The sequence below is a fragment of the Netta rufina genome (assembly GCF_964035555.1).
Source record: "Netta rufina genome assembly, chromosome: 3".
NCBI classification, from domain to species: Eukaryota; Metazoa; Chordata; class Aves; order Anseriformes; family Anatidae; genus Netta; species Netta rufina.
In genome coordinates this window covers 54528247-54541970 of record NC_140125.1, presented here as the reverse complement: position 1 = coordinate 54541970, position 13724 = coordinate 54528247, and the positions used below count along the sequence as shown (strand labels likewise).

Here is a 13724-nt window from a genome sequence, read left to right as displayed (position 1 = left end):
GCTAGGCACAAGCAGTCCAAATGGTTCCTACAATGTGTTGAGGACAATTTTCTGACTCAGGTGGTGGAGGAGCCAAGGAGGCGTGGGGTGCTCCTGGACCTCGTTCTTACCAACAGGGATGGCCTTGTTAGGGATGTGATGTGTTAGGGATGCAGCGACCATGAGATGGTGGAGTTCCAGATGGAACTAGGCAAAGGAAGTAAGGCTAAAAGCAGGATTGCTACCCTGGACTTCCAAAGAGCCAACTTTGACCTCTTCCAGGACCTGCTTGGGAGTATCTCATGGGATAGGTTGCTAGAAGGCAAAGGTGCTTGTGAGAGCTGGGATTTAAGCAGCACTTCTTCCATGCTTAGGGTCAGTGCATCCCGAGGAATAGGAAATCAGGGAAGGGGGGCAGGAAACCCGCATGGATGAGCAAGGAGCTCATCAATAAGATCAAAAGGAAGAGGATGGTCTATGAAATACAGAAAAAGGGCCTGTCCTCTTGGGAGGAGCATAGATGTGTTGTCAGGGCCTGCAGGGACATGACGAGGAAAGCTAAAGCCCACCTAGAGATGAAGCTTGTGAAAGAGATAAAGGATAATAAGAAGGGTTTTTTCAAGTATGTAAACAGCAAGAGGAAGACGAGGGATAATGTGGGTCCCTTGCTGAATGAGGGGGGTGTCCTGGTCACGGGAGATGCTGAGAAGGCAGAAATACTGAATGCTTTCTTTGCTTCAGTCTTTGCTTCAAGGACACTCCCCCAGGACTCCTTGCCCCTGGCAATAAGACAAAGGGTCTGTGAAATGGAGGGCTCCCCCCTGGTAGACATGGGAGTGGTTCGGGAGCATCTGGGTGGGCTCAATGCACACAAATCCATGGGTCCTGATGGGATGCATCCGCATGTGTTAAGGGAGCTGGCAGATGTGATCGCCGAACAGCTCTCTATCATCTTTGAAAGGTCCTGGAGAACGGGTGAGGTGCCTGAAGACTGGAGGATAGCCAACGTCACTCCAGTCTTCAAGAAGGGCAGGAAGGAGGATCCAGGAAACTACAGATCAGTCAGTCTCACCTCTGTCCCTGGAAAGGTATTGGAGCAGCTTGTTCTGGATGCCATCTCCAAGCAATAGGAAAAGAAGGTTATGAGGAGTAGTCAGCATGGATTCACCAAGGGGAAGTCATGCTCGACCAACCTCGTTGCCTTCTACGATGGCATCACCAGCTGGGTAGATAGGGGGAGAGTGGTGGATGTCATCTACCTTGACTTTAGCAAAGCTTTCGATACTGTCTCCCATGACATCCTACTAGCAAAGCTGAGAAAGTACGGGATAGATGAGTGGACGGCAAGGTGGGTTGAGAACTGGCTGGCTGGCCGAGCTCACAGGGTGGTGATTGGAGGAGCAGAGTCGGCTGGAGGCCTGTAACTAGTGGTGTTCCCCAGGGCTCGGTGCTGGGTCCGGTCGTGTTCAACATCTTCATTGACGACCTTGATGAGGGAATAGTGTCTGCCCTCAGCAAGTACGCCGATGACACAAAGCTGGGAGGAGTGGCTGACACTTCAGAAGGTTGTGCTGCCATTCAGTGAGACCTGGACCAGCTGGAGAGATGGGCAGGAAGAAACCAAATGAGATTTAATAAGAGCAAGTGTGGAGTCCTGCACCTGGGAAGGAACAACCCGAAGTATCAGTACAGGTTTGGGGATGACCTGTCCTCTCCTCTGGAGAGGAGCTCTGAGGAGAAGGACCTGGAGGTCCTGGTGGACGACAGGTTGACCATGAGCCAGCACTGTGCCCTTGTGGCCAAGAGGGCTAATGGGATCCTGGTGTGCATTAAAAGGAGCGTGGCCAGCAGGTCAAGGGAGGTGATCCTCACCCTCTACTCTGCCCTGGTCAGGCCTCACCCGGAGTACTGTGTCCAGTTCTGGGCTCCCCAGTACAAGAAAGACAGGGATCTCCTGGAAAGAGTCCAGTGGAGGGCCACAAAGATGATACAAGGCTTGGAGCATCTTCCCTATGAAGAAAGGCTGAGAGACCTGGGTCTGTTCAGCCTGGAGAAGACAAGACTGAGAGGGGATCTCCTCAGTGTATATAATTATCTGAGGGGTGGGGGACAGAAGGATGTAGCCAACCCCTTCTCAGTGGTTTGTGGGGATAGGACAAGGGGCAATGGCTGCAAGTTAGAGCACAGGAAGTTCTGCACTGACATGCGAAAGAACTTCTTCACGGTGAGGGCGACGGAGCATTGGAACAGGCTGCCCAGGGAGGTTGTGGAGTCTCCTTCTCTGGAGATATTCAAGGCCTGTCTGGACACCTACCTGAGCAGCCTGCACAGAGGAACCTGCTTTGGCAGGGAGGTTGGACCCGATGATCTTTCAAGGTCCCTTCCAACCCCTACAGTTCTGTGATTCTGTGATCTACATGAAAATTAAGAGAATAGTTAGTGAAGATGATGAAAGTAGCAGTAGTGCATCAATACAGGCAAAAATGCAATAAACATAAAATGCAAATACATTAATTGGAACATTTGTATTCCTACAAATGTTATAAAATCTGTGGTTTCTGAACCACCATACTAAAGCTGCCTCCAGATTGAGCAACAGTAAGAACTCCATAGAGCAGATCCTCATCATTTTCATTAGTGGGGCTTTGGGTAGGATGGCTTGATGCCTACTAGCACATGTGCATGGATTTCCTTTCTGCAGAAACTGATGGGGAGCAAGCTGGTGCTGAATGATGGAGCATTATATGGCTGGTGTGTGTACCTACAGCTCAAAGCTTGGAGATTTAGATAACAGATCTGTTAGTAATACTACATGTATTTCACTGTCTCTGATGAAACACATTTAAGAGGGGCATATGTACAAAAGCTACACTTTGACAAACCCTGTCTTTCTCCTCGAAATAAAAATAAAATCCATGGAGTGTTTTAAATTATATTCTTATTATTCGTATTGCTACTGCTCAGCTTCAAAGTCAGCTGCATTGCAGTGGCTGCAGAAATCAATTTTCTTTTTCTCTCTCTTACATTGTTCCCACTGCACATAGGTCTCTTATCCTTTTCTTTCTAAAATGTATAAAGTAACAGTTAAACTTAGCAAGTGGCAAACAATATATTAGCTTTAGAGCTATCATCAAAGTTTTTTGTTTGTTTGTTTGTTTTGTTTTGTTTTGTTTTGTTTGTTTTTTGTTTTTTGTTTTAAAAAGCAAAATCATCCTTCCATAAAAAAACATTCACCAGATACTTTCAGGAAGATCCAATTATTTTCCTTTATTTCCTCTGTGTGCTAATTCTGAATAGAGGTGCTAATTAAGTTCATGTGGCTTAAAATATTGATTATTTTCATAACTAAAGTCTCCATATTATTGCTTTGACTCTTCAAACTTTTCTACAGCTGCTTTAAGTTAAGAATGTCCTTAATGAAGATGGAAATTGCCATATAACATTTCTTATTGAAAGCTTTAGGGAATTTATGCCAAACTGCTGACCAAACAAACCTTCCCAGCAGGGTGCTTGCTGTTTGTCTTTTTCTGTGCTGTGCATGTTCTCAAATGACATCTTGAAGCATTGCAGGTGGTTTGGCACTTCTCTGCACTTCCAAGTTGTCTTAGCAATATTCCTAAAGACCACAAAGACTTAGGAAAAAACATCAATAACAACAACAAAAAAGGGAAGCTGTTTGGTATCTTTAGGACTTTACTAGCATAAGGGAAGAAAGCAAAAAAGAATAATTTGTGCTAAAAATGAGGAGCTGTGAGCAACTTGATTTTTATTGAAATAGAAAACAAAGCAAATGCTAGGTCACCAAGAATCAGTCAGGATGCTTTCGTTAGCCATGTGTGAACTCACCTTTGTCATGTCTCTCACTCTGTGCATGAGACTCCTCCTTGTGTGAACATGCAGCAGAACACTCTGTGTGCAAGCCTATGCTACAGTTGCCTTCCCACCATTCAGTCCTCGTGTACCTGAGGCCAGAGAGGCATGTTGTGATATGATGCTACACATCATGCACGTATAGATCTACAGCTGAAATGGGCTGGGTAGCTTAGGAAAGCTGTCTCTAGAAGAGCTCTGCTGGAGAGCATGCCATTACTTTGTCTCTTCATGTATATATATGATACATGTGATAATACTCATCATAATGTGCATGCATATTGAATGTTTCATCAACATATTCATAACTGTCATATTAGATACATCTTTTTCTTTCAAAATAATTTATTAATTACTAATATATTATTTTATTATTTTATTACAGTAAATATGTATTTTTTTCTTTTTTCCTAGTCAACCTAAATAGTATTTTGTTGGGCATGTTTTAGTGGAGTAAATATTTGTAAAATATGAAGATATTTTCAGCCAATTAAAGGAAGATAATTGATTAAATAAACTTTCTTGCAACATTTCTTTTGAATGCAGCATGATCTTGTCAGTCATCATGTTCTACACAGACAGAAATTTGAATTCAACCTCTGTAATGATGTAATCGCTATAATGGCATACTAAAAGCAGGCCTTTTGTTCTCATTTCAGTATTATGTACTGCTGTGTTGGCCCCTGTCAGTGAACAACATATGAATCTCCAAATGCACTGTTTCATAACTGCCTTCATTTTACCAGAGCAAAACAAAGTCTGTTCAGATGTTCTGGTGCTCTGATGCTCTCACTTAATGAAATGGAAAGTACATTGTATTTTCAAAAATTGCAGTATGTTTCAGGCTGATTCAGATGCATTCCAAAAATTCTGTGCATCCTTACATATGTTTCATCCTTCTTATACAACAGTTCAAATATATTATTAAAAGCAAAATGCCCTATATGTCTGTTCAGATTCATTGCTTTCTATTTCTTCCAGTTCAGTGTTTCAGTGGCAAAGCTGAAGGGTATTCATGTCTGAACAGAGTATGCAAAGAGGAACCCAAGTGGTTGCTTTTAAAAGCTGCTTTCCTTTATGTGTATGAAACCTAGAGAAGGGCTATGTTATTCAGCCATTTTTATGCTTACTGAGCAGTGTGTTATTACAAAAGCATCGGTGAGAAAATTGCATTGCTTTTTGCAGCCACACATCTTGCTGTTTTTGGATATCAGCAGTGTAGTTGGGTTGTCCCAGTGCCTGGATGAATTATTCAGGCTCTTGACATCAGAAGTTTCTGTGCGTGGATTGGCTGGTGCTGGGTTAATAAAATCTTTCCTCAGGAAAACAGTGGAGAAGGATGATGGCAGTGAGACCAGCAGAGCTGCTGCTTCCAACACAGCTGGCTTTCTCTGGCTTTTGCATCTCTGCAAAAAAGCATAAGGATGATTTTAAGGTCTGCCTTCATAGGAATTCGATAAGAGCAGGTGGAGGGATTTGTGTAAGAGGCCTGCATTGCCAGTGAAGGAAAAAAAAATTGTACTTGAAGAATTACTTCTGTCTGTATTCTAAAGAAACGCTGCACACTACACCAGACAGGAGCAGCAGCAGCAGCAGTGCTTATGGCTCATTACAAAGGTGCTGGCGGCAGAAATGTTACATCGTTAAACCTGCTTCCTGGGTCCTTTCAGTACCGTCAGGGTAAGTGGTGTAATCAGGGTGCTGGCAGTCTTTGCAAGTGGGGAAGGCATAACAAACAGTATGATACATGTGTCTTATGGTTATGGGTAAGCACTACTTCTGTAGAGAAGTAGTTAAATGAAAATAACATATTTTCTTCCAAGAAAATTTGTGAAATATATATATATATTTATTGCTAAATTTGTAAAATTGAGCTGCTACTTGTGTTATTATCAGACATAGGTTACTTTAATTGGTACAACCCATGCCTTTTAAACCTATACAAATTAAATGCTAAAAAAAAAAAAAAAAGAGACAAGGTTATTAATATTTGCACTGGAGCTCATAAAGAATATGTTGTTCACATATATTCCCTTGAAGCAGATCCTTTTGCAATGATATTTCTGCTGTTCATTGATATGACCGAGACTGAGTGTTTACTGCTGCTAACCATTTGGATGCTGGAAGTTAGTTCTCTGACTTCCAGTTGCTGCCAGAATACGGCTTTTTCAACCAGCAGGATGTATTGTAACTAGAAATTAGGGAACTGGAGGTGAAAATCATTCTCTCATTCCTGTAATGAGAAGTACAATTTCTGAAGGTGCAGTTCTTTTCTTTTGGTATGCCTTATCTGGATTTCTGGGGAATTTTAAGTTGCAGAGGTGTGAAGGAAGTCAGGACTGGACTGATCCTGTGCAGAGGCTCTCTCTCAGTCTCCATACCTACTCACCCAGAGTGCCATCCAAATGTACAAATAATTCCAGTAAAATGAATTGGGCTAACATCATTGCTTGTCGGAGCAGAGCTGATATTTACCGTACCTCACAAGGGAAACGTCTTGTTCATGGTTAAAACCATCCAGCGAGAAATCTGTTTTCCAGAATGTAGAAGCTCAGTAGTTTTTAACAAGTTTTATATTTCAGGTATCTTTATATGTTTGTGGTTTGTTTGTTGATGTTGTTTTGTTTTGTTCTTAAGTCATCAACATTTCTGTTTATTGAATAGGAGTTCAGATTTAATTATTTTCACATTAGTTGCCTATAAGTAGATTCTGAAAATTTGATGAATGTTTCCAAAATAGTGTACAAGAGCCTACCCAATGAAATCAAAGGAAAACAAAGAACGCAAAAATATCTTCTTAGACATGAAGTATGGTAATCTAGTAATAGATGCTAGAGATATGTCTTTTTTCCCCCTGGTATTTCTTATCTGTGAGATAATGCTTCTTTGTAAAGAAAATATAGAATTAGTCATAATACACAAATATATTTCTAGAACTTGTACATGATCAGGGAGCAATTGTCCCACTTAAGGTAACATTCTGGCTGATAGATTTTGTGCAGTGATTTGTATCTTTTAGTACCCTCACTGTGGAGCAGCATTACATTAGTGTAAATGAAGGAGCTTAGTATGTATATTAGTTTCCATCTGTATGCTTTGAGACATGCATGTGTTCTTATACAGAGTAAATATTTAACTGGACTTTTATTTATTTGAATTTTCTGTAGGGGTATGAAGGTGCTCATTTAGAATTAATGATGATAGTGACACGAATTCTTTTTTCAGAGAAATAGCATTTCCTTCTAACTCCAAAAGGAAAAAATCCCAATAGAAATATGCAAATTCTATTTGTGTAAAAATTATTCCATGTGTCAAAACTGGTTTACCACAAGGAAGGTGAAGGGTTTCATGGACTGGTTACAGTGCTGTGATGCTTTTTTCTCCTAGCTGTGGAGCCATGGCCCTGGCTGCTGAAGTTAGAAGAGCTCATTTGGGAGCTATTTTTGCCTATGCAGCTGGCAACAGTCGGCTATCTGAGAATCAGTGGAACTCGCTGTAAATCAGACAAGTTCTGCAAAACAGGACTGAGGGAGGTAGTATACATGTACGAACTATCTGAACTAACTGATGGCTTCTCCCTGGCATGGTCTCCCAGAGGACAAATAAGGCTGAAAGTCCAGTTTCACGTATTTAATTCAACATCATGAATATTTTCAGGTATACATTCTAATAATATTTTTTCTAAATCTTCTAAATTTGATCTTCCAAATTAAAGCAACTTGACTATTAGACATGGATTCTAATTGGGAGGTACAGTAGAAGTTCTAGGTGCTCAGAGTTTTTTCTTGGGTAAATATAATGTCAACTTTGAAGTTGAATTTATCTTGGCATTCAGACTTGAAATGGTGTCTTACTTCTCAATCACTCATTAAGACTTGAACTTTGCTGTGAAACTTCAAACAGTCAAATGTCAGAGTATTATTTTAAGACCTGAAGGTTTTAGTTATGGGTAGTTACAGACAAAATTATCTGAATTGTCTCAAGAAAATAAGAAAATAGTGACATTTCTGGCAAATGCATGATGCATATAATAGAATATTATTCTTCCATTATATAAATCCCAAAATATTCAGCAATATCTAAACTTTTTTTTTTTTTTTTTTTCTTTCCTCAGATGAGCAAGAGTCAGTGCAGAAAAGGACTTTTACAAAATGGATCAATTCTCATCTGGCTAAGGTAATGTATGGCTTTGAAAAAACATATAATATTTTTTAATCAAACCTTTTTATTTCTACATATACAGGCTCTGGAGTATACAATATGTCAGATTTGGCTGAGCAGAATAGCATAAACTTGAAAAGTGATCCACATTACCTGTACACAATCTGATTCAGTATGGTAGTGATTGAGCCAGCTACATCTATAGGCTCAGCTCCTTTTGCCAAAACTAAGGTCTGAAAGGTAACACATTAGCAGCTATTCCAGCCAGAGGAAAGATTTGAAACTGTTATTTTTTTTGTGTGTGTGTATGAAGTAGAAAAATTAACATTATTATATACAGTGTACTTCAATAAAACTGAGTCAGTTTTGTAGTTTGATAGAGGCATCCTGGACTGGCTGCAAATATAAATAGTGTTTTTTGAATCCATTGCCAAAATCATTATCTGATACATCTTAGGATATATCATGAAATTATTTTTGCTTCCTCTTGCCACAACCTAAAACTCAATTTCTGGTGTTAGCACATGAACAAAGGGAGTGATTTGCACACAATTTTAAAATATTGTTACAACTGATATCAGTTTTATCTGACAACTTGAACAGTGAGATTTAATTTGGCATTTGCCATAGTTTTCTCACAGCACAGCTCCGCCTATAGTTATCCATCAGTCCAGTTGATTAAAATATCTAAAAGTGTTCTGAAATTATGAACATGAATGAGTTTGAAAGTTGAGCATGGAACAGATAAAATTGTGTTGTTTTACCTTCTGTATATGGAATTGGCAGATAATGCCCCAAAATAATAATAATAATAGTATGGTTAAGATTGACTGTTAGATATATGTATATGTTGTTAATTATACATACGTGTATGTGTAATGATAATTACTAGTAGTAACTATCTAATCCTTGGGAGGAGACAAAGTAATGGCAGCTCAAATAAGGTATTTTGTTCTGGATTGACAGTTGTAAAATCAACCTTTACTATACCAAACTGACTGGGCAATGAGACCTCAGATAGACCTTTTGACTTTTCTTTATCTGTATGTGAATTTCTTTAAAGTCTGTGATATTGTAAAGGTGGATCAAATACTCACATTCAAACAAAGCAATAAACCAGCCACAACCCTTGCATTTAACAACCTGAGCTATTGTGTAGTATTTAGTCTGTGCTAATTCACCCTTTAACAGGAAAGTTGTTTCTGTCATATTTTCATTGATAACTGTCAGCAAGTTTGCCTCACTGCCTAAGCCGGATTTATAAATGATATATTTTGTTTTGCTTCTCATTTATGCTATTATACTGCTACAAGAGAAACACTGTTTTTATATTACAGAGGTTAGAGTCAAAAGAGGAACAGTGACCCATGCCTTTCAAATGTTTATATTTTTGAAGTTTAATCTTTTAAGTCTTTGTTGGTCATGTTTTTGGAAAGTGTGGAAATGTGTTTCCTGCATTCTTTACAGCTGTAGAAAGTACGAATGGGTCTGTGAAACACACAAGCTTTCTTCAAATTCACGTTCCATATTGTAACCTAGAAATTCAATATTTAGGTTATTGATAAAAGATCATTGTAATTCTTATTATTTAAAATGACAGTGAAAGCTGTAACATCTCCATTGTCTGGAGGCTCTTGAAATGTGTTAGGAAAAAATCTTGGAAGTAGACCCACTAATAGACAGAATTCTCTGCACTCATGTTTGAACACAGTAAAACGTGGAGCACCACAAAAATCATTACCTAATGAGAACTAACATGAAATGCTGGCCTTGCACTGATTGCTGAAAAACAACAGTGCATGATGAACTGTCAAGAGACAGAAAAATTCTTCCTGGTCTGAAAAAAAGGAGATGTCACCCTTGCAGATCACCCCAATTTATGTCCATATGACTCTCAAACACATACCAGTTAGAAAACGCATACCAGCCTTTTAATTGCCCCATCAACAATGTTTTTTATTGGGAGACGTAAAGGCTAAGAAAACTTGAGATCACAAGGAAATTGTACTTTCAACAGCTTTGTTCCAAAGCTTTCACTATTTGCCATGTTTCTTTTACCTGTGAGAATAACACAGTTGCCTGAAATAAATAATGTTGCAGGCTTTGGTGGAGAATAGGGCTTACTTACTAAAGATAGTAAGTTTTGGCTACTGTAGGTCTACTACTTTACCCAAAGTGTTTGTACTGTACACACTTTTAGGACTTGTCGTAACTTGCCATCTATATGAATTAGCAGCTTGTTTATTGAAACTCAAGGATTAAAAGTTCATTGTTTTTAGATACTGATAGATAGTTTTGACTGATAATATTATGAATAAAATATTATTTGTATGGTTGCTAGTGTATGAAAATTCTGAGGCTAAAACCAAGATGTCTAATGGTATTTAATTATTTATTAACTCAGTTTATTCTAAATCATCTTGTTTTCACTTCTTGTGCACGCTAATTCTGAAATACAGTCACTCCTGGTATTGTTGATCCAAAGCCTGATTGATTTTTTATTTGTTTATTTATATACTTTAGTCTTCAGGCAGGTAGTATAATACAGCTTCATTCTGGGGCAGCTTTTAGCCCTATAGGCTATATGTGGGGGACTATAAGGGACACATATAGAATACATGTGACACATATATGACACATACAGACTATATGTGTCCCTTAGCAAGTTCTAGCTGTTTGAACTTGTTCCATAATTCTGACTCAGAAAACAGAAATTATCTCTGCTCCCCAGTTCCAGAAGTTAAGGACGAAGCTGCCAGATAAACATGGTCTCTCTGTCCTCTGGCTGTCATTTTTAATACTTTTGCATCTCTGCAAGTGTAATGACAATGGAGATACACATATGTCACAGGACTACAACACTCATTTTTCTAGCTGCATGTTACTATTTCATACAATTCATTTAAGCTTCCCAAACTAGACCTCCCTCCTCCTCTCAGTCTCGACCTTCAAATCCATAGAAATAATCTGTTTGCTTCTCAGCATATTTTGAGGAATCTTTCCAAAGGAAAAGTTTTAAATAGAGGGCAATATTACACCAAACATGTAATACAAACAAACAACAACAACAAAATACTCAATCGCATCCATTCTGAACAGCAATTACTCTAATTTCCTTTCAATGCTTATCCTGATATTTTTTGTTTGGATAGCAGATTAGTAAAGAAGAAAAAGCAAAACACGCTTCTTTGAAAAACAGCAGAGGTATATGGCTTTTATTACCTTTGTCATTTTCAGTGAAACTTTTGGAAAACAGCAGTTTCAAAACTTTTGAACACAGACAGTAAATTGTTTTAACCCAATCAAATAACGTCTTGTATAGGCATAACTTCAGTATTTGTGCTCATGAAAGTATTGTTGTAAACTCACTGAAAAGATCAAACAACAAATATATGTTGAAAAAAAATATATAGTATTTGTTTTCTATTTCTATTAAAAAGGTGCACATATCAAGAAACAAAAGAAAGTAATGAATATCAAATCAAAATAAAACAAAGAATGGATAAATATGTCTACATTATGCAAATACAATGCTCTCATAATACTGAATTAAATCTGGATATTAAACCTTACATTAAGGCTTTAGAAACTGCGAAAGCTCTATAACATTGTTTTATAGAACAAAGAAAGGAAGAAAAAGAAATGGATATAGGAAGTTTTATAACTCTCCCACGCAAGTCTGTCAGCTGTGCTAATTTGTGCTTCGAATGTAACTTGGTCTTCATACAAGAGCCGCATCATTTTTATGAGTAAACTAAGTAGTTCTCTGTCTTTTTCAAATGGGAAAACGAAGGCTGCTAATTGTCTTAGTGACTGACACAAGAAAAACTTTAAGCTAAGTCCATCTTGTCTTCATGATGAGGAAAATCTGACTGGAAGTTTTTTGCTTCAACAGTCACTGCATGTAATCACTAGTATTGCATGTAACTCTAATATTAAACCAATAAGGAATGCTAAATTAATTTGTGTGAAAAAATTAGTCATGTAAAACCTAGGGCCTGATCCCACAGACTTTCGTCATAAAAATAGTCATTAATGGCAAGAAACATGAAAAACAGTGTGCTTAAGTATTTATGAATTAAACTGGGGCAGAGGGGTGGGGTGGGCCAGCTACTACAGAGTGACTGAAATTTCACATTCTCCTTCCTGTACTCACATGTATTTCCCTGTCTAGACAAATTCAGTAGTTAAACAGATTTTTTCCTGAAATGAAATGAATGAAATGGTGTTGGAACAAAACAGTGAAGCTTAGCAAGGGAGACTCTTTATCAGGGAGTGTACTGAAAGGGCAAAGGATTATTGGTTTTAAACCAAAAAAGGGTAGATTTAGATTAGACAAAAGGAAGAAATTCTTCACAATGCGAGTGGTGAGACACTAGAGACAGGTTGCCCAAAGAAGCTGTGGATGCCCCATCCCTGGAGGTGTTCAAGGCCATGTTGGATGGGGTTTTGAGGAACCTGATCTAGTGGGAGGTGTCCCCGCTCATGGAAGGGGGCTTGGAAGTAGATGATCTTTGAGGTCGCTTCCTACCCAAACCATTCCATCATTCCTTTAATATATCATTATATGATATATATAACATATGTTATATATATATATAAAATGTATGTTATATATATATTATATCATATATATCATTATCTGAATATTTGTTGGTTCCATATTTGAGGTTTGGATTTTTCAAAACTTAGTTTACTGTGTCAGAGGAGGAATGTCTAGACATTGTAGGATTATCATATATCTCTTTTTGTGAGGCTTGTCAGTCAAATGCTTTTTGTATGTACTGATGTTCTTTAAATCATTCATAATATTTCCTGAACACTGCAGCAAAGGAGATCAGCTTGGAAGAGCAAATAGTCTAAGCAAACCTTTTCCTCATGGATTGCCATTAGTGATCAATTCTAAATACAGATATTTAAATAAAAAATTAGTGCTGGGAAAGATGGTTCATTAACCTTTAAAATTAATTCCATTTTAATTCTTATTCCTTCTACAGACCACATGAAATTATTTGTACTGGGTATGCTTCTCTCCTTGTGATGTGACTGTTCTTAAATGTCAATATCACTATAAACTAACTCCTGTGATTGCATATATTGCAATAAATGTGTTGAAAGAGTACATGTGATAAAGTTTATAGAATATCATCAGTATTGTTTTGCTGTTTTGCTTTCCTGGAGAAGCTTATGGAAAGCCAATATCAAGTACTAAGGCATATGAAATATTAGTGGAGACATGACAAGTTGTAGATTTAATGTATGCTTGCTCATCAAAGTATATTCTGAATAAATAAATAAATAAATAAATAAATAAATCAGATTTTATCTGAATAGAGTTCTAAAACAAAGAAACAAAGCTTTCTTCTCTGGAGGATAAGTAAGCAATATACATCTTTAATTTCTCATTTTATTTCATTTGCCATTATACATACATCCAAGGACTAAGTCTTTATTCATTTCAACAGAAGTGTTAATTTCAGTAGAGGATCTGTCTCTGTAAAATATTATGTAGTTTGAGCAACACTGTTCAATGGTTGATGTAAACAGATAAATGTTTATGAACTCAATATCAGCTACTGTATATCTTACTTGTTTGTATTGGCATGGGGAATAAGATTGGCTTACGTGGAATACTTATGTTAAACAGGAATCTATTCTTCTATCTATGTCATTAAAAAGATGACTCATTCCATACTTTTGAGAGAAACTGGAGT

General features: G+C 37.8%; 1 protein-coding gene across 1 annotated transcript in view; it reads left to right on the top strand.

Annotated features, from left to right (window-relative positions):
* The window catches only part of SYNE1 (spectrin repeat containing nuclear envelope protein 1), a 295282-nt gene that overhangs the window by 34505 nt on the left and 247053 nt on the right, over nucleotides 1-13724 (top strand). Inside the window, 1 exon segment of the mRNA XM_084285341.1 lies at nucleotides 7964-8025. Coding sequence (XP_084141467.1) covers nucleotides 7964-8025 — 62 coding nt within the window.